Source organism: Populus alba, chromosome 14, assembly GCF_005239225.2.
Source record: "Populus alba chromosome 14, ASM523922v2, whole genome shotgun sequence".
NCBI lineage: Eukaryota > Viridiplantae > Streptophyta > Magnoliopsida > Malpighiales > Salicaceae > Populus > Populus alba.
In genome coordinates, this window is record NC_133297.1 from 9,513,603 (window position 1) to 9,531,954 (window position 18,352).

The 18,352-nt window shown below is 33.0% G+C and overlaps 2 protein-coding genes and 1 pseudogene across 7 annotated transcripts; 1 reads left to right on the forward strand and 2 right to left on the reverse strand.

Annotated features, from left to right (window-relative positions):
- Positions 1-693: 693 nt before the first annotated feature.
- LOC118041029 (uncharacterized) lies at positions 694-7,785 on the reverse strand. Of its 5 annotated transcripts, XM_073404401.1 has the most exons (14): positions 7,407-7,785; positions 7,188-7,325; positions 6,965-7,073; positions 6,733-6,809; positions 5,817-5,923; positions 4,542-4,662; positions 3,587-3,703; positions 3,387-3,478; positions 3,048-3,114; positions 2,872-2,950; positions 2,690-2,781; positions 1,728-1,871; positions 1,153-1,281; positions 694-1,019 (listed from the first exon to the last, which is right to left on the reverse strand). In XM_073404401.1, exons 1-14 carry the CDS (start codon positions 7,593-7,595, stop codon positions 1,017-1,019), a joined length of 1,464 nt encoding a protein of 487 aa, XP_073260502.1. In that variant the 5' UTR covers positions 7,596-7,785; the 3' UTR covers positions 694-1,016. The 5 variants fall into 5 exon arrangements, with proteins under 5 accessions (XP_073260502.1, XP_034904015.1, XP_073260501.1 ...); XM_035048124.2 differs by lacking the exon at positions 694-1,019 and having other exon boundaries at positions 1,038-1,281; positions 6,965-7,046; XM_073404400.1 differs by lacking the exon at positions 694-1,019 and having other exon boundaries at positions 1,038-1,281.
- A 2,172-nt stretch (positions 7,786-9,957) lies between these two features.
- Positions 9,958-10,994, forward strand: LOC118041868 (endoglucanase 25-like; annotated as a pseudogene).
- Positions 10,980-14,500, reverse strand: LOC118041028 (uncharacterized). Of its 2 annotated transcripts, none has more exons than XM_035048123.2 (9): positions 14,231-14,500; positions 14,016-14,146; positions 13,846-13,931; positions 13,670-13,764; positions 12,995-13,091; positions 12,259-12,373; positions 11,924-12,003; positions 11,578-11,703; positions 10,980-11,428 (listed from the first exon to the last, which is right to left on the reverse strand). In XM_035048123.2, the coding sequence occupies exons 1-9, from the start codon at positions 14,410-14,412 to the stop codon at positions 11,195-11,197; spliced, it is 1,146 nt and encodes a 381-aa protein (XP_034904014.1). In that variant the 5' UTR covers positions 14,413-14,500; the 3' UTR covers positions 10,980-11,194. The 2 variants fall into 2 exon arrangements, with proteins under 2 accessions (XP_034904014.1, XP_034904013.1); XM_035048122.2 differs by having other exon boundaries at positions 11,924-12,078; positions 14,231-14,498.
- Between the last annotated feature and the right edge of the window lie 3,852 nt (positions 14,501-18,352).

The following is an 18,352-nucleotide window of genomic DNA, read 5'->3' on the forward strand; positions in this document are numbered from 1 at the left end:
CGTAACAAGACATGAAGACAGGACATAGTTTTCGTGAGCATGGCTTGTCTAGGAGGGTTCAATTCAAAGGCATGCACCATCATCTCTATAGACACCATGTGATGTGAATTGCGTAGGTTTTCCTAGCAGTACCACCCCCAATAATTCTGCTGCATCATTTACCTTCAGAAACCAAATTGACGTTGTATATGCGCACAGTGAGCAACTCCGAATAACACTCTTTTACTTCCAGTTGAAGCTCAGCAAAACCTGCTGAACATATATTTTCCTTTGATTTTCTTCATCTTCTTTTTCTAGTTAATGGATCTCTATATATCATGCATATGGTCTTAATTGTGGACATGTATCCTTTTATAGTTGAAAACTAATAAGAAGGCTTATGGTACGCTCAGGCCGGGCTAAGTTTTTTCCAACATAGGTGACGCAAGAGTTCTTAAAAAAGCAAAGAAAAATCCGACACTTGAATCATCAACTAGATTGAGTTTAATATGCTCAATTAATGTAATAACATGAATAAAATAAATACAATGATAATGAATAAACCCACAAACAAAATTGAAAGTGATCAACTCAAAAAATCAATGTTTTCCAATACCATGAAAATATATCATCCAAATATTTTTTTAAATCTCCTTAATCTTATTTAATAATAAAGTAAGGATTAAATGAGAATATAAAAAGAAAAATAGAAAGTTTAAGAAAATCAAATGTTAAAAGATAAATAAATAAAAACAATATTATTTTAAAAAGGTAAGAAAAACCCAACCCAAAGGTTCCAACCAAAATACCTAACAGAACTGTGCAAAAAAGAAGTTGGATTTAGACTACGCCTCGAGCACCAAAGCTCACTTCGTTACCTAACACCAGTAAAGGATGGTCGTTACCTAACACCAGTAATGGATGGCTAATCACATATATAACAACACAAAGGAAGGCTCGGAGATGTCTGCCAGATGCTCGGATCAAATCCCACCGTCATGGGGTTCTGAGGATCGAGCGAAAGATCACCAGGCGTATCACTGAACAAAAAGACGATGTTAAAGGAATAACAATGCTGCTGGCTACAATCATTAAATTGTATTTTATTCACAAGGTAGAATTTACAGTCTTGCACAGGGGAAAGCAGCATCTACAATACTTTCAGAGTCTCACATAAATGCCTTTCAAGTGTAGGAAACCAGCCACAAGGCCCCAGAATAAAATCTCCACAATTACAAAAACAAGGGTGCCCCACTTCTTTGAATGGAGCATGACTTGGAACAGCGATTCTGTATCATCAACCTGCAAGTCATATTTAGTTGAAATGTCAGTCTATAAACTGTATTAAGCATCAAATCATTCAGGCCATAGACTATTGGTTCAGCATGCCATAGACCTTTATAAAAGTAACTTTGGTATGTTCTAATTTCCTTCAAGGACATACAAAGTCATATATATACATATATCCAGATAGTGAACGTGTATTAGCCATTAGATTGAAGAAAATTAATGGTTGAAAAATTGTGATAATAACAGTTTTAAACGTGTAAGCTGGTCCATCCTCTATCTGTGTGTGCGTGTGAGTGCGCCTCTGCGTGAGGGTTCACCTGCCGAGTTAGCACAGAAACTTGCACTGATAAACAGAAAGCAAGCCATTACGCGAACAAATATTTCTTATGGGGAGGGATTCGGTGGAGAAGGAATAACACAGAACAGGGCTGGCAGCCAAATAGAAAACAAAGTCTTACCAAGTTGTTTTCTGGTGAACCCCAATAGAAACCTTGAATGGCTGCTGGGAAAAGGTCACAGGCAGCCAGCGCATAAATGATGAGTGCATTCATTCCCATCCACTGAAGTATCATCGTGGGCTTTCTAAAATGCTTGACATCAACCTGCATAAAATTGTTTGAATTGAAACAATTCTTTCACGCTAATCTCCTTATTAGTTTTCAATAACCTCTCAATTGCATACAATACACATCCCCCTAGCAGGGTCAAAATAGGAAAAGAAAAGGAACGGGATAACAAAACAATAGGACTGAGAGTTGTATAGTTCCAACATCTCCATGGCATGAAAAGCACGCCGTGTCATAGGAAAAGATTAAAACTCTGATATTGTCAACCACCCAAAATTGATCCAAGATTTAGCCAATCCCCTATAGCTGGCATGGAAATTCACTACATCCTCAAAAAGCTATTTCTTCCCCGATCTTAAAAGCCAAGATAATTCCAAAGCTCTACATGAGAATCAAATTTACCAAGTTCCATGAATTTGAGGATAGGAAGATGCTTAGAAATCATAACAAGAAAAATCAAGCTCTCTTGATCGACTTATGTTCCCTGTTGATGGTGAGTTGATAAAAAGCCATGTCAATGTATCCAATAAGACTATTAAGAACACAGATAAAACTACACTAAAACTGAGTCAAAGCTTTCAGTCCATAGACATGACATTCAAGAAGAAACAGCCTGTTTCTATTATCATAATTTCCTTGACTTCAACCCAGTTAAATTATATGAATAGCTCAGGCTACGTGATTTGAGTCAATAAGATCTCCTCTTTTAACAAATGAAAGCAAGTAAATTGTATATCAATTTAATATCATGAGTTTTGCTAAACAACCAGAAAACTACCCAATGTAATGATAAAAGTCTTTTATTCATTATTTATCTTTATGTTTATTAGGTAGTACTCAAATGATAAACTTACTATATAAAAGATGATCGTTAAGGCCAAGCCTGATGCTCCAGCTGTAATGCACATATAGCTCAATGTATATAATGGTTTACAAAGAGGAACGCCTGAAATATTCACAAACATTATTTAGTGGAAACAGAGAGGATCCTGGAAGAGATCATTACTGTTTAAAACAGTTAAAATAGGAAATCTACCCAGAAGTTCAAAAACATATCCAGTAATTAGTATGATGAAAGAGCACACAGACCACAAACACAGCCTTTGCATGTGGCCCTGCAGCAAAGAAGCAGGATAAATACAGATTGGTGTAAAAGACACATAGTAAAGAACAAAAGGTAAACATCCATAAAAGCACTACAATATGTCATACCTTGAAATGAACAAGGATATGACCAAACTGCAATCCAAGAAAACATGTAATAGCAGCCATCAAAGAACTGAAAAGGGTTGTAAACAAAAGAAATCAACACTATTCATTGTGGTTTCCTATGGTTAAAAAGGTTGTTAAACAAAATAAATCGACATTATTAAAAAAATGGCAAAAACAAAAGTCAATGATTTGCTGACATGTTAACAGATTTATCACCATTCTTTTGTACTGTGAAGCATTTGAAGGTGGTACTTGGCTTTAATGAGTGTTATTATAATGGAGCAATAATCTGTGGTAATTCAGAAAAATTAGCAAGAGAAAGCGCTGCAGTTATCTGACCTCAAGATGCCCTCTGGGTCAAATGGAGCAAGGCACCACCCAGGTGAATTTGGTGGCAGAGGTCCATAGTCGGGAGAATTAACACTACAATGCTGTGAAACAATTAATGTCAAGATCCTTTCGGCCAAATGATTATGTGGAGAGTTGAAGCCCTGATGAAGGAAAGAAAGCAATTGTTACTTGTTAGAAAGCAACATCACCTTTGTTCTTCTATACACAGGATGTTGATATAGATGATGTTCACCAAGAAAAAATCGGTCAATCAGACCAATTGCATTACAAGGAGGTTCAAGACTGCCCTTCACTCCACAATTCACCTATGAAACATGATATGGTGGTTTGAATCAGTTCCATAAACGAGAGGGAGAATAATAGAATTAAAGCTTGACATTAGCAAGAATTCCGTTAGAAAAAAATGGTAATAGCATGAAAGGGAAATAATTATTGCCATAGCATGTTACTTCACATTGATAAAACCATAAATACATTCTGATGAAAGAAAATCAGGTTTTAACTTGCATCTTTCGAAAATAGAGTTCAGTTCAATAGTCACCTGGTTATTAAACTTAACCATAAAGAAAGGGCAGTCAACTGAACAAACCAGCTTAGCTGTCATGTCTAGTTTGACGGTTCTTCCTGGTAACTTTCTTCATCAATTGCAATTCAATTTATTAAAAAGTTTTGACAGTGTTCAATAGACTCATGGGACTTGGTTTCATTTGGAGTAAAAAGCTGAAAGTAAAGAAGAGATGAAAGACCGTCATACTGATGACCAGAAATCAAACAAGACATCCATTATATATTTCAAGAAAATGGGTTCACAACTATTTGATTGTTGTCTGGATTCCCTTGGCAAGAGAATTTTAAATGACATGTCAAAAAAAAAATGCAAACAGCGATGGAGAAAAAGGACATTGTTTGAGAAGAAAGTGGATGACAAATCAACAGAAATTAAACTTCCAGTGAAAAATGGCCCAGTAACAAAGTTTACCGAACAAAGCCTAATCCCAGAAACAATAAAAACTAATCATTATGCGACAGATTGAAAAAAGAAAAATATCACACCATCTTCTTTGCTGATATAACCAAACTTTTACTGGATAGTGCCATGATACATGGTAGATGAACTGGTAAAAATTGAACAACTCAACTCACAATTTTAGTACCGAATTCATATCCAAACAGATTTGTGCTTGGAACTTCGAATTCCCAGTCTGGAACATAAAGGCCATACAGCAAGCACATGTAAAATGTGCAAAATAAGAAAGCAACCATCCTGCAAAACAAAACAAAAATTGAACACTCGCAGAAAATTAGAAGCGATGTACCATAGACCTTTATCATCAAAATCATTAAAGTAACGATCTTTTTAACTAAATTTACTTTGCCACTGATATGTATAAAACTATCTTATCTAGCATTCAGATTATGGTTGGACAATAAGCTAAACCTTGAATTTAGGTATAATGATGCAAAAATGGAATTAAAATTCTTATAAAATCATGTTATTCTTGAAAACAATAGCATGATTATAGTATAAAAAATCACAGAAGAAAATGCTCCTCTGATCCAGAAAGATCATGCCAGCACGGTATTGATGTAAAAAAGGAGAAAATTGGCAGTCTGATGCAGACAGAAAGACTTGTAAAAGGAATCTTGAACTTTTGGTCTAAATTTGACTTGAGCCCTATTAGGACTTCATATTTCCTCAACTGCTGGTTCAGAGTAGTCAGAACAATTAAATAAAAGTTAAGACACTTAGTAATTTCAGATTCACCGGAAATAGGCAGTCTCAAGCGCGCAAACTTATCCAAGGTCTACTGGTGCTAATGAGTGCTTGAACTTATTTTTGTTTAACTGAACAAACCAAGAAAAAGAGGCCAAGTGACTTGATCCAGAGGCATCAAGTCCCATTGCTTCTCATCTCTGCTAAGATCTAAGCTATTTTAAAAGGGGGTAATGCCTTATTCACTGATCTCTACAATCTCTCTACCATAACCAGCTTGTGGCAGTAAGATGTTTATCTGCATTCAATTTTTTCTGTCTAGGAAGAGATGGGTAATCTATAAGCTTTATTTTAGATCAAGGGATGGTAATATAAGGAATTGCAGCACTATTATGTTCTTTCTTGTTCTCTTACCTAGATGTGATCGCTTATGAAAACCTAAAGAAGATTAACTGCATTTTACCTTTCTCCCTTATCTTTTCCTTTCTCTATCACTCAAACCGTTGCAAGATTCCTGTGCCTGTCACAGACCTCTATCTTTTCAATCCTAGTGCACAATTACTAAATGTGTTCCACCATATAAAATGCTAAAATATTTATTATTTTTTCCCAATCAAGCTTTGCCCCTGTTGTGTCAAAAGTCTTCTTGCACGAGAACAGCACGAGTAAAGAAAATGGTATAGATCCTAGAAAGGAGAACCAACCATTGGATGTAGTATTTCTTCACAAAAGCCATAGGTGAGTCGACCGTGATCCTGTCCACAAGCCAGATCTCTGACATTGCAGCAAAGAGATATCCAATGGATATCCTCTACAATTAACAAAAGGATGCCAAAGTTTAGTGACTGTATTGGAATATGAAGTCTACAACAGTATACCAGTTATGAATTTGTCAACCATTACAAAAAGAAATTTTATTGAGGTAAAACATGTGAGTCTTACAGGCTTCACAATCATATGATGAAATTCTTAGAAGTTGCATAATGAGTCTTACAGCTATTGGGTTGAATTGGTTCTTTGACATGGTATCAAAGCCTTGATGACCAAGCGGTCACAAGTTCGAATCTCACCATCCCTATTTATTTAATAAAAAATTAAGCACAAAATAATGTGGGTCTGTGCAAGTTTCAAGCCCAAAATGTTTTCACTTGAGGGGGTGTGTTAAAGAACAATATAAATCATATCTTGGGACCTCACTTAATAGCTTAAGCTATTGGATTAAATTGTTTTTTTAACAATGCAGAACGGGCTATAACTGTCTATGATGGATGAGGTTCTATAAAATCAAAGTTCTCTTATTTGAGCCACTAATTCACAAACTCAGAAATCAGTAAGGTTTCCTATAATCTTCTATAATCAATCCATCTTAATTTCTAATTCCGATAGCCAATTCCACTGCAAATTTTGTAGATCTGAACATCTAACATGCCATATATGAATGGTGCTTGCATGCATGTTGGTATACAAGCATGTGCTGGCATAGCTATTCTAGGTAAACTGTGACATAATGCCATCACGTCGGTAGGGTCCAACGGAAGAATGTATTGGTAGATGCCATGCAATAGAAGTTTGATAAAAAAAAAGTTTTGCCTGATATCAATGCTTATTCAGGAAAACTACCTGTAGCACGCCCATCCAACGTATCTTGCCCACATCAACCCCGTATGTTAAATCGTGGCGTCCATGGAAATACCCACCTATGCAAATTTCCAAGAAGATATACACTATCAGTTCCTATTATCGAAAGTACAAACTGGTTATCCACAATGCACGTGAAATATTCAAATGCCTATCCAATAGCAAACTGAAAATGCTAATTTCAGGAATTTAAGGAACGGGCATGGTAACATACCTTGCAACAATAATCCCAAAAGAAATAGTTTGAAAGTCCTCAGTATGACTTTCTTTGTGGCCATTGGTTTGCTAGATACTTTCTGCTTGGTGACACAAATTACTCGCGACTCAAAGATATAAAATAACTTATTTCTCAAAAAAATAAAAAATTGTTATGAACTACAACAAATGAATGAAAGAGCAGAAAAGAAGCAAGGCAACAGTTGAAGACTTTTTGTTACCTTAAAAACTAAACTGATAGAGACACCAACAACAAAGAGGAAAAAAGGCATCACAAAATCGGCAAGCGTCACACCAAACCACGGAGAGTGATTAATACAAGGAAAAGCTCCACCAGCATCATCAACTAAAATCATGAGCTGTCGAACAACTTAATCATCAAATATATACAAATGAAACAAAAATTGTTAAAATGGAAATGAGAAATTGAGCTTAATTACAGCGACGGTAAGGCCACGGAAAACGTCGAGAGAAAGGAGGCGTTGAGTTGGTGGTGGCGATGCGTTGGATGCTGAGGTTGAAGGCGTGTTGGTGATATCTTCTTCTTCTTCATTGGAAAGCGAACGGGGATTGTGTAGAAGGGGTTCTCCTTGTCGTTCATCTAATTCTGTTGTCGTAACTGCGATCATACTTGACACTAATTCTTCCCTTTCTGCTGTTGTTTTTTGTTTTTGTGTGTTCGATCGGTTCCAGTCGAATCACTTGAAGAGCTGCTGCTGTTGACCGCTGGAAAAAATCCGACTGGAGTGTGCTATAAGATGACCTGACACGTGTCGCAACCCGAGAGGGACAAGTGTAAGACAGCAGGAAATGCTTGCCCTGAAGAACCGGTGGGCAACTTTTAAGTGACAGCGAAAACCTTAAATTAATGTGGGCAAGAGTTTAGTTATTAGTATTTTTTATTTAGAATATATTAAAATAATATTATTTTATTTTTAAAAATTATTTTTGATATTAATATATTAAAATATATAAAAAATAAGAAAATATTAATTTAAAATAAATAAAAAATTAAAAAAATTAATTTTTTTTAAAACGCTTTTGAAACACAAAAACAAATATAATTATAATGCTACTTGTTCTATTGATTTTTTTTTTGTAAATAATTGTGCAAGTATTTTCAATGTAATTTTTAATAAGAAAAAGAATTAGCTGTTAATTTAAAATTTAATACATACATGTTTAATAAAATAGATAGGAGGGTAAATAAACACTAAAAGAATTGTAATTAAAAATTAAATTGGAAAGTTATATTTTGTTGTTAATTTTGTAATTAAAAATTAGTTGTTAATTTTGCCGTAACATCTATTTCTTTTTAGACATCATCTTCTTAAAATATATAGTTTACATTACATGTTGTCAAGAAATTTTTTTTAATAATATCATTAAATTCAATTCAATCAGGCGGGTCAAGTTGAAAATCCCTATACACTTTTTTGTCTATTTTAAATTTTAAATTAAACAATGTAAAAATCAACCAATTAATTTTATAATTCACTCAATTATCTTGTCAAAGCTCAATTTACTTTAAAAAGATTTCAATTATTGAAAAAAAAGTAGAAGAAGGAAAACATTATTGAAATTCACAATTTTCTCTCTCCCGACGCACAATACACAGCACCATAAAACCAGCACAACAACTAGTTTTTATCTTAAATATTCAGATATCTTGGAGTAGAAATTTGACTCTCAATCAGTCTGTTCCAAATATATATACCCAAATTGAATTGAGGCCTTGTTTGTTTCCCGGAAAGTAGTTTTCGGGAAACCATTTTCCAAACTTTCCTGTGTTTGTTTGTCATTAGAAAAAGTTGGTCAACGGAAAACAATTTCCGGTCAGCGGAAAACACTTTCCAGTCAACGGAAAACACTTTCTAGTCAATGGAAAACACTTTCCGGTCAACGGAAAACACTTTCCAGCCAATTTTAGTCAAAAAAAAAATTGACTTGGTTTTCAGGAAAGTGTTTTCCTTTTAGCTGTGTTTGTTTTCCGGAAAGTGGTTTCCGGGAAAGCACTTTCCAAACTTTCTTGTGTTTATTTGCCAGTAGGAAAGTTGGTCAATGGAAAACACTTTCCAGTAAAAGGAAAATTTAGCTTGGTTTTCAGGAAAGTGTTTTCCTGAAAAATTTGAGGGGAAAACACTTTCCGGAAGTTGTGAAAAATTTAGAAATGTCATTATTTGCTGATTATATCAAATTTGATCCTCAAACTTTTGATTACTATATATATTTTGTTTTGAATATTTATTTTTCAATTTCATCTCTTAAAATTTTATTTTTATATTAACTTTGGTCCTTATTTTTATAATTGTTATTTGCTTTTTTCTTATCATTTTTTTATTGAAATTTTTTATTTATCAAATTTGATCCTCATTCTTTTGATTGTTACTTATTTTATTTGAAATAATTTATGAAATGTTGATTATTATTATTATTTTAATTTCTTCATTTTTCATTTTTTTTTTAATTTTTTAGATTTGATCCCTATTATTTTGATTATTATTTGTTTTATTTGAGATAATTTATGAAATTATATATTTTTTTCAATTTCATTATCATTCAACTTTTTAATTTGTAAGATTTGTTCCTCATTATTTTAATAAACTTGAAAAAAATAAAATATTAATAAGTTATTTTCCAGCTCATTTTTCATGACATAACCAAACACTGGAAAGTGTTTTCCAGTTCATTTTTCATAACACTACCAGACATCGGAAAATACTTTCCCGGAATTCACTTTCCAAGAATTCACTTTCCCCGGAATTCACTTTTCAAAAGGAATTCACTTTCCTGTAAACAAACGGAGCCTGAATGAATGAAAATTGAATTTCAACATTGATTTCTTATTTGGACTCATTATATTTTTGTAATGAATGAAAAAAAGTTGGCAATAAATCATTGGATCAATTACTCTTACCGGTGGATCCTCTATTGGATTATCTCACATTCCCAGAAATTAACACGGGCAGCCTAATTTGCTTTCCTGGGAATATGGCCAAAAAAGGTCCATATTGTAGTCCTCATCTTTGTTCCTCAACTTGATTTTTGTTTCGATTTACTAATAAATTGCAGCTGGAAGGCTTCCAAGGCACAACAATGTTTCATGGACTGACTAACTTCTCAAAACCTTCAATTCCTCAATTCGCCTAGGCAGCATCATTTCACAGGGCCGCGGGCCGATCTGCGGAAAACATGATGAATATGGTTAAATAATGACATCAAGCTTACTTGGAGGTCCGAATCGGGGGGGTATTTAGCTGGGACAACAAGCTTGCTGGTGCCCAGTTGCTTCCGAGTCGAATGAGAATTTTCTTGGACTTCGGTTATCCACATGAGGAGATGCCGAGCACATTTCAAAGGCACGTAGAAAACATAACGTGCTCATACTCACCAGTTTTCCAAACCTTCAATAGAACAAAGAGAAGGTTGATTAAATTAAACCGTGGAAGACCACGGCCTCTTCAATATATGGTGAAAGAGGCTTTCATGGCTACGAAATACAATGTCTCTCGAAGGTAAAATGGCGCCAGGATGGCATTGCAGATCTAAATTTTACTCAAATGAAGCTTTGTGAAGTCTTGCAAGGAGTCAGATTGATTACATCCTAAGCAAAACCCCTTATAGCATGAGCTATCTTGTAGGCTTTGTGATCATTTCTCATAGAGGCTCTTCAATTCCAAAAAACATGGTCAAGTACTGATGCATAGGACGGAAATGAAGGGACAGTACTGATTCCTAAACCAAATCCAAATACTATTGTTGAAGCCTTGGTTGCTGTCCCCTGATAACTGGAATGGTTTCCAGGATATCCGCTCCAATAATTATACGGAGCCAGCCATTGCAGGAAATGCAGGTTTGGCAGCTGCACTAGTGGCTTTGTCTAGTGGAAGCACTTCCAAGCTTGACAGGAACACCACATTCTATGCAACCCCTCCATCGTAAACATATGATATGGACCCCCAACACCAGCACCTTGGACACAATGATCAGATTGCTTCTGAACACATCTCTCAAGCACGGAAAAAAAAGCAACTATCATTAGATGAATTTTTTTCAATTGTCTGATAGGATGACAGATAGTGAGTCTTCACCATTTGAAAGAATACTTCCCCATACCAACACTTTCGTAGGGCTTTGATAAGTTCGAATATAAAATTAGCCAGAACGTCATTCACACTAGGTCCACAAAAGTTACATTGCCTCCCGGTGACTTTAGATCCATGGAACATCAGGCATTCTTCCCACCAATGACACCCCCCATAGCATCTGAAAGCTCAGCAAGTTTTTGTGCTGCAGCAGCCAATGTAGCACTGCTTTTACAAAAAGCAAACCTGATGTATCTCTCCTGGTAACTGCAACCTACCTGAGATAATTTCTCTGTAGACAAAGTTGTGTGAAAAAATCCACAACCTGGTACAGCCACCACCCCTGCTTGTTTTATTAATTCCTTGACATATTCTACCTGAAACAATCCAAATGAATAATTAACACTTCATAGGATAACAAATGGGAGAACACCACTTACAAATATTTGCTCATGTGAGGCCTACAAGTAATGAACACTCACAAAGAAATTACTAAAAAGAAAGAGAGAGTGAAGAGTGCACTTACATCAGAAAGCAAGTAATTTTCAGGAAGTTCTGCAAATAAAAACAATGCACCCCGAGGCTTAAACTTAATCTGAAAACCAAGTCCTGCAATCACGTGAACAATGTAGTCTCTTTTTGATTCGTATTCCTGTGTGTCAAAAGATATGTTTTGTCAGCATAAATTACAATAAATAGAAAATTCATATGCTAACATTCTTGTACTGAAAACTTAGCGGTTGCAGGAACCACTTTCATGAAACCAGGTGTAACAGAAGCTTTTAAGGGACCACTCTTCGGATTTATTCAAACAGATATTGTGGCACTCATTTCACCAAAACCAAGTACAGTTAAAGCTTGTAAGTACCCACCCTTCTCAAATTTTCAAAGTATTCTGGGGGGCTTCTCAAAGCAGTCAAGGCAGCTTCTTGGAAAGGCACTGGAGCACAATCTGTGATTTTAACATGAATGTTTCTTATTGCAGAGGCAAAGAAAGCTGGAGCAATTGCCCAACCCACTCTCCATCCTAATAAACAGCATACAGAGGTAAGAGTGCAAATCTATGACATAATTGAAACTTGATGTGGAGAGCACAGAGGAAGATAAATAAAATGAGATGTATTTAATCCCACACATTAAAGAATTGGATTTTCCAGCATGAACTAATTATGAGGATAACTTAATTGAGTAGGATGGAAGCTTTGACCTGTGACACTGAAAGTTTTTGATAAGGAAGATGTAATGATAGTCCGCTCTTGCATTCCTGGAAGAGAGGCGAGGGATATATGCTTTATGTTGTCATATGTAATATGCTCGTATACCTGCAGGAGACAAACAATCCTTCTGACATAGGAGGAACAATGCATTCTTGCTTCTAGTCGTTTTGACTACCACTAGCAGCAAAATACAATGATAATTTAACAGAAAAACTTCTGAACTTTTCTAAACATGTTGAACGTCATATGCATCGTTAACATATGTCTTGAACATTTTTAGCTTCAAGAACCTTAACATCCTCAACAAATCAAAGCCTGTTCAAATGTCTACAAGGGTCAAGATGACAAATCATGCTGTAGCTTCATATATTAGCCAAAACACCCCAAACCACACGTGCTCAAAAAAAGTTCAAATCACTATTATAAACAAGCCAAAATAGTTATCTAAAAGGCAATGCTATCTCCTTCTTTTTGCATCAGTCTAATGATTACGGAAAGGGAAGAGATATGGAAAAAAAAAATTCATTGACAGAGATACAAAACCTTGACATGTTTTATTACTTGAAGATTATGCAAGGGATCAAATCAACTGGTGGAAAGAACTGTACAAATTGGGTTTTCACAGAGATGGTGAAGGAGCAGGAATTAGTAGCACCAATTAATGAATGACTAGCCTATAGCCAATCAAGTTAATTTTCCCAGGAATAAGCAAAAGGATTGTCATACTTCATCTGTTATAGCCATGCAATCCCTTCTGCAGCAAGCTCCAGCAATAGTCTCAAGCTCATCTTTAGTGAAAACTTTGCCAGTTGGATTATGAGGGCTGTGCCACTTCATGTTAGTAAATCTCTATATCCGAAAGTATTGTAACTTGGAATAAATGGTGAACAAATTAAATAATCACACGTTTAACATGCTAAAATTTTGATTGAGTTTCTTTGTAGCTAAATATCAATTGTGAGGTTATAACAATAGTTATGGACTCAGAGTGTGCTATTGATCAAGAAATTTCTTGGGTGATCTATCAAATAATCCAAAAGAACTTTTTCCCATCTGTGACTTTGCAAGCAATTAATGTGAGGTTTTTGGGCAGAGCATTTGCCTGGATTTCATTCAATTAGGCCAATTGTTGTCCTAGCATTGTCTGTCACTTTTCAATTTATATCTCTCTTGATTTCGCTCTTATTCTCATCATGGTAACAAACAACACATTCAAATATGCAAGACAGACAATTTTTTACAGACAGTAAGGAATTCTTTCGAGGAATCGTTTACGAGAATATGACCAACTTTTTTACTCAAAATCAATGAAAAGTTGCCAATTGAACCTCCATTTTGAAACAAATAGACCCTTTTAAAAATAAAAAAGACAATATTGTCCCCTTGATTGGAATTTCTAACCTGTTTAATATTACAGCTTTTGTTCTTGCAGTAAAAGAATTGATGAATCTGTCAGGATCCAATGTCCAATGAGGTGGTTCAAGTGCAACATATACCTGCGAATAATTTTCAATTATTCAAAACTCTTTAACCATGATAATACAGTTCAGAACCAAATTAAAAAAAAAAAAACTTACAGGTATTCCCCCAGCCATCCTAATGCATCCCTCGTATGTTTCAAATGAAGGGTCAAATAGCACAACCTCATCGCCCGGGTCTATTACTGTCCAAACAGAACAATAATTTAGTAAGCGAAACATCTGGATAAGTGACTGCTATTTACAAAGAATTAAAGTGCACAACATACTAGCAAACACTGCGGCTGCAAATGCCTCGGTTTGGCCGCAGCAAATAGCCATATCAGTCCGAGGATCAAAATCTAAACCATGCATTTCCTTCATAATATTCGCCAAGTGGTCACAAATTCCTTGCACGTGCCTTAATTCACAAAACAGCTAGGCTCTCTCGGATGATATTACCAAGAAATAAAATAATCTTCCAGAAAATTGAAAAAGCAATCACCTGTACTGGTTGAAGTCAGAATTGATGGCGGAAATTGCAGCGTTTTTTAGGTGGGAAGGAGCAGGGAAGTCAGGGAATCCTTCTGCGAGGTTGATAGCGTTGCTTCTCTGAGCTAAATGGGAGAGTTCTTGAATTGGTGAAGGGGTAAAAGTCTTCGCCACTGAGGACAACTTCTGCTCCATTGCCTTGATTTTGTACCCCCTCTCTTATCTTCTCTTATCTTCAGCTAGTTCTCCTATTTATGTTCAGTGCTCTCCCGGTTAAATGTAACGTCAGATTTTGGGGCTTGGCAACTGGCATGGGCTTAATTCAGGTCGAACGTGGGCCCATTTAAAATAGTTCGATCCAATCAGAATGCGCGTTCGTTCCACGGTAGCTCCAGGAGTTATCATAACTTGGTCATTGTTTAGGTAGTCCTTGCGGTTTCAAAATAATTTATAGTTAATCCTTGTATTGTTAAATTCATCTGTAACTTACTTCGTTTCATCAATTTCTTTCTTTCATTCATGTTATGCTCTAGTTCATTTTCTTTAATAGTGAAGAAAAAAGATAGGGAGTATTATTGAATTTAATAAGAAAAGGAAGGCATTTTGGAATAAACAATTACTAAAATAGGATGTGAATTGTTGGTCAAGGGACTATTTTATATTTTTTATATTTTACACAATTAAATTGATTTGTTTGGACTAGGGAGTGCGATACATTTTACTCCATCTCTTGAGAGTTTCCAGATGATAGTTTGGCATCTTTGGCAACGCGTTGCCGTGTTTTCTGAAAAGAAAAATGAAATTAATTTTTTTTAATGTATTTTAAATAGTTTTGATACACTAAATTGAAAATAAATTTTAAAAATAAAAAAAATATATTATTTTTATATATATTCAGATAACAAATAGTTTAAAAAATTATTATTATTGTAATACCAAACAACCTCATGTCACGTGACAAGGCTACCGTGAACTTGAGCTATAAAATCTATCACTGTCATTTTATTTTGCATCGTATTTAATTGGAGTTCTTTATTTATTTTTATAAAATAATATAAATTATATATTGGATATTATTTAACAGCTTAATTTATTAGAATGATTTTTTAATATAGTATTGAAGATTTAATGATAAAATAGTTACGAATTTGAATCTCATTAATCCAATAATAAAAATTAAACACAAGGTAATATGAGTATGTACAAGTTTCTAGCATAAATGACTTTTACTCTAGAAGATGTGTTGCAAAATAATATAAATTACATATTGAGATCTTACCTAATAACTTAAACTATTGGATTGAAATGATTCTCTAACATTCACCAGTATAATTACCCAATCTATAATTTAAAAAAATATATCATTGATGAAAATCACCTAAAATTACATCCCAAAAATAATAAAACATGAAATTAATAAATCTCATCCATGAATCACAAGAACAAAAATAAAATCTGAAATGCAAAACAAAACATATAAATTTTTATGTGAGTAAAAATATTAGATTGTGAGTGCATAACTTCCTGTTAATTCAAGTATAGGTGTTTATTTAAGACTGTAGTTAAATGTTATTTTTTAATTTTTTTTTTTATTTAGAATGCATCAAAATATTATTTTAAAATATTTTTGATATTAACATATCAAAATAAAAATAATTTAAAAAATATTAATTTAAAATAATAAAAAAATAAATTTAATGAAACTCAATGCAAACGTAACTCAAGTATTTTAACAAGTGAATATAGATTGTCATTTCAACTATTAACTTTTCTTTTAAAAAAATTAAATAAAATATTAGCATCTCATTATTCAGAGTCCAAAATACTATAGATTCCACATCTTTTTAAATGGTAATTATTATATTATTGTGTGGCAGATACACAGCCGATTCTTTGATAAAGAGGTTGCCATTGAGATGTCATATTTATTTGTAGAAGATAACTTATAACTTAATCTATAATAATCAACAAAAAATAAATAAATCATGTATATAACATGATTCAAATCTTACCATAATGTTCACATGTTTTTTTTTTTTCAATTACGCATAGCAAAACAATTAGATTTCACAATCTCCTATTAGAACATATACTAAAAAGCATTAGTGTTTTCAGTCCACGGTAAAACACTAATGCTTTAGGTTTTTTTTTTTTTAAGTTGTCTTATATTTTTTAGTTTTTTTTTTTATGCTTTTCAGGATTTTATTTTTGCTTCTTTCTTTGTTTTTTTTAACAAAATTTTTGTTTAATTTAGTTTATTAATGTTTAATTTTTTTTATTTAGTTATAAGACTTTCATGACACGTTTTACGGGTTTAACGAGTTAAACCTAGTTTGACAAGTTAACCCATAATTTTTTTTTTCTTTTAATTAATTAATTTTTTCATTTAGTTTAGTTTGTTAATGTTAAATTTATTTCTATTTAGTTACCAGACTTTCATGACACATATCCCGAGTTTTACAAGTGAAACTAGTTAATTATAGGTTGACCCATCAATTTTTTTTGGTTTTTTTTTTTATTTTCATAATTTTTTTTGTTTAATTTAGTTTGTTAATGTTAATTTTTTTTTTTATTTAGTTATCAAACTTTCATGACACAGATCCTGGGTTCAACGAGTTAACATGGTTTGACGAGTTAACCCATATATTTTTTTTGTTTTTTTTCTTTTTAATTAATTTTTTTTTTGTTTAGTTCAGTTTGTTAACGTTCACTTTTTTTTTTATTTAGTTACTAGATATTCATGACACGGATCCCGGATTTAACAAGTTAACCTGATTTGATGAGTTAACCTGGAATTTTTTTTTTGCTTTTTTTTTTCATTTAGTTTAGTTTATTAATATTAAATTTCTTTCTATTTAGTTTTTTTTTTTCTTCTTGGAGGTTTTTTTATTTTTTATTTAATTAATTTAGTTTACTAATAATAAATTTTTTTCTATATAGTTCTCGGCTGATACTTTTAGTTTTTTTTTTTGTTTTTTTTTTGTTATTTTTACGCCTTTGACTGTGGATTGCACAGTGCAGTCCACAGTGAAAAGGCCGATGTCTTTTTTTTTTCTTTTCAATTAATTTTTTTTGTTTAATTTAAATTTTTTTTTCTATTTAGTTATCAAACTTTCATGACAAGGATTCTAGATTTGACGAGTTAACCCAGATAATTCTGGGTTAACCCATTAATTTATTTTTTCATATTTAGTTATCAAACTTTCATGACGTGAATCCGAGGTTTGACAGGTTAACCTGGTTTGAAAGGTTAACCAAGTTAATTTATATTTTTTTTTCCTTTTCTTCATTATTTTTTTTCTTTCTATTAGTTTTTTTCTTTGTTTTTTTATTTTTAATTAATCTATTTAATTATCACACTTTTATAACACGACCTTGCAATCGGACCCACGTCCAATGCTATTGGGTCTGGTATTGTAGTCAAGCCCGCTTAAATTTGGGTCATGTATGTTTAATGTTATTATTAATATTATAAATATCACTCTCGGGTTAGGCGTTACAACCAAACCTAAAACTCTTTGATATAACTTTACAGAAAGACCTAATACTTTTGGATCTTAGCTTTTTTTGAAATGCAAAAAATAATTGACTCGCGGCATCGCGCAGGTCATGTAACTAGTAATATTCAAAACTAGTAACAAAATTAGGAAAAAAAATTAATTGTTGCATCCATTCCTAGTAACATAATTGAATTCTAAAATCCTTGGTTTATCTTCCTTTTATATTTTTAAATCTATGAGATATTTAATTAATGGTATTAAAATTAACAAATATATTTTTAAAGGATATTCGAAAGTATGGTAACGATTGTTAATTATAACGTCCATTGTAAATAACATGATTGAATTCTAAAATCCTTGGTTTACCTTCCTTTTACATTTTATAAATTTATGAGATATTTAATCAATGACATCAAGATAATCCCAAGTAAAGTTGATAAAGATATCATTAGAGAGTACTTGAGAATATAATAATGATTATTTTTTAAGATGTTTTTCATTCGAAAATATATTGAAATAATATTTTTGACATTAGTACATTAAAATGATCTATTTAAAAAAAAAAAATTGAAATAAATAAAAAATTTAAATTAAAAAAAACATTTCTTAAAACACAAAATCAAAACAAAAAAAAA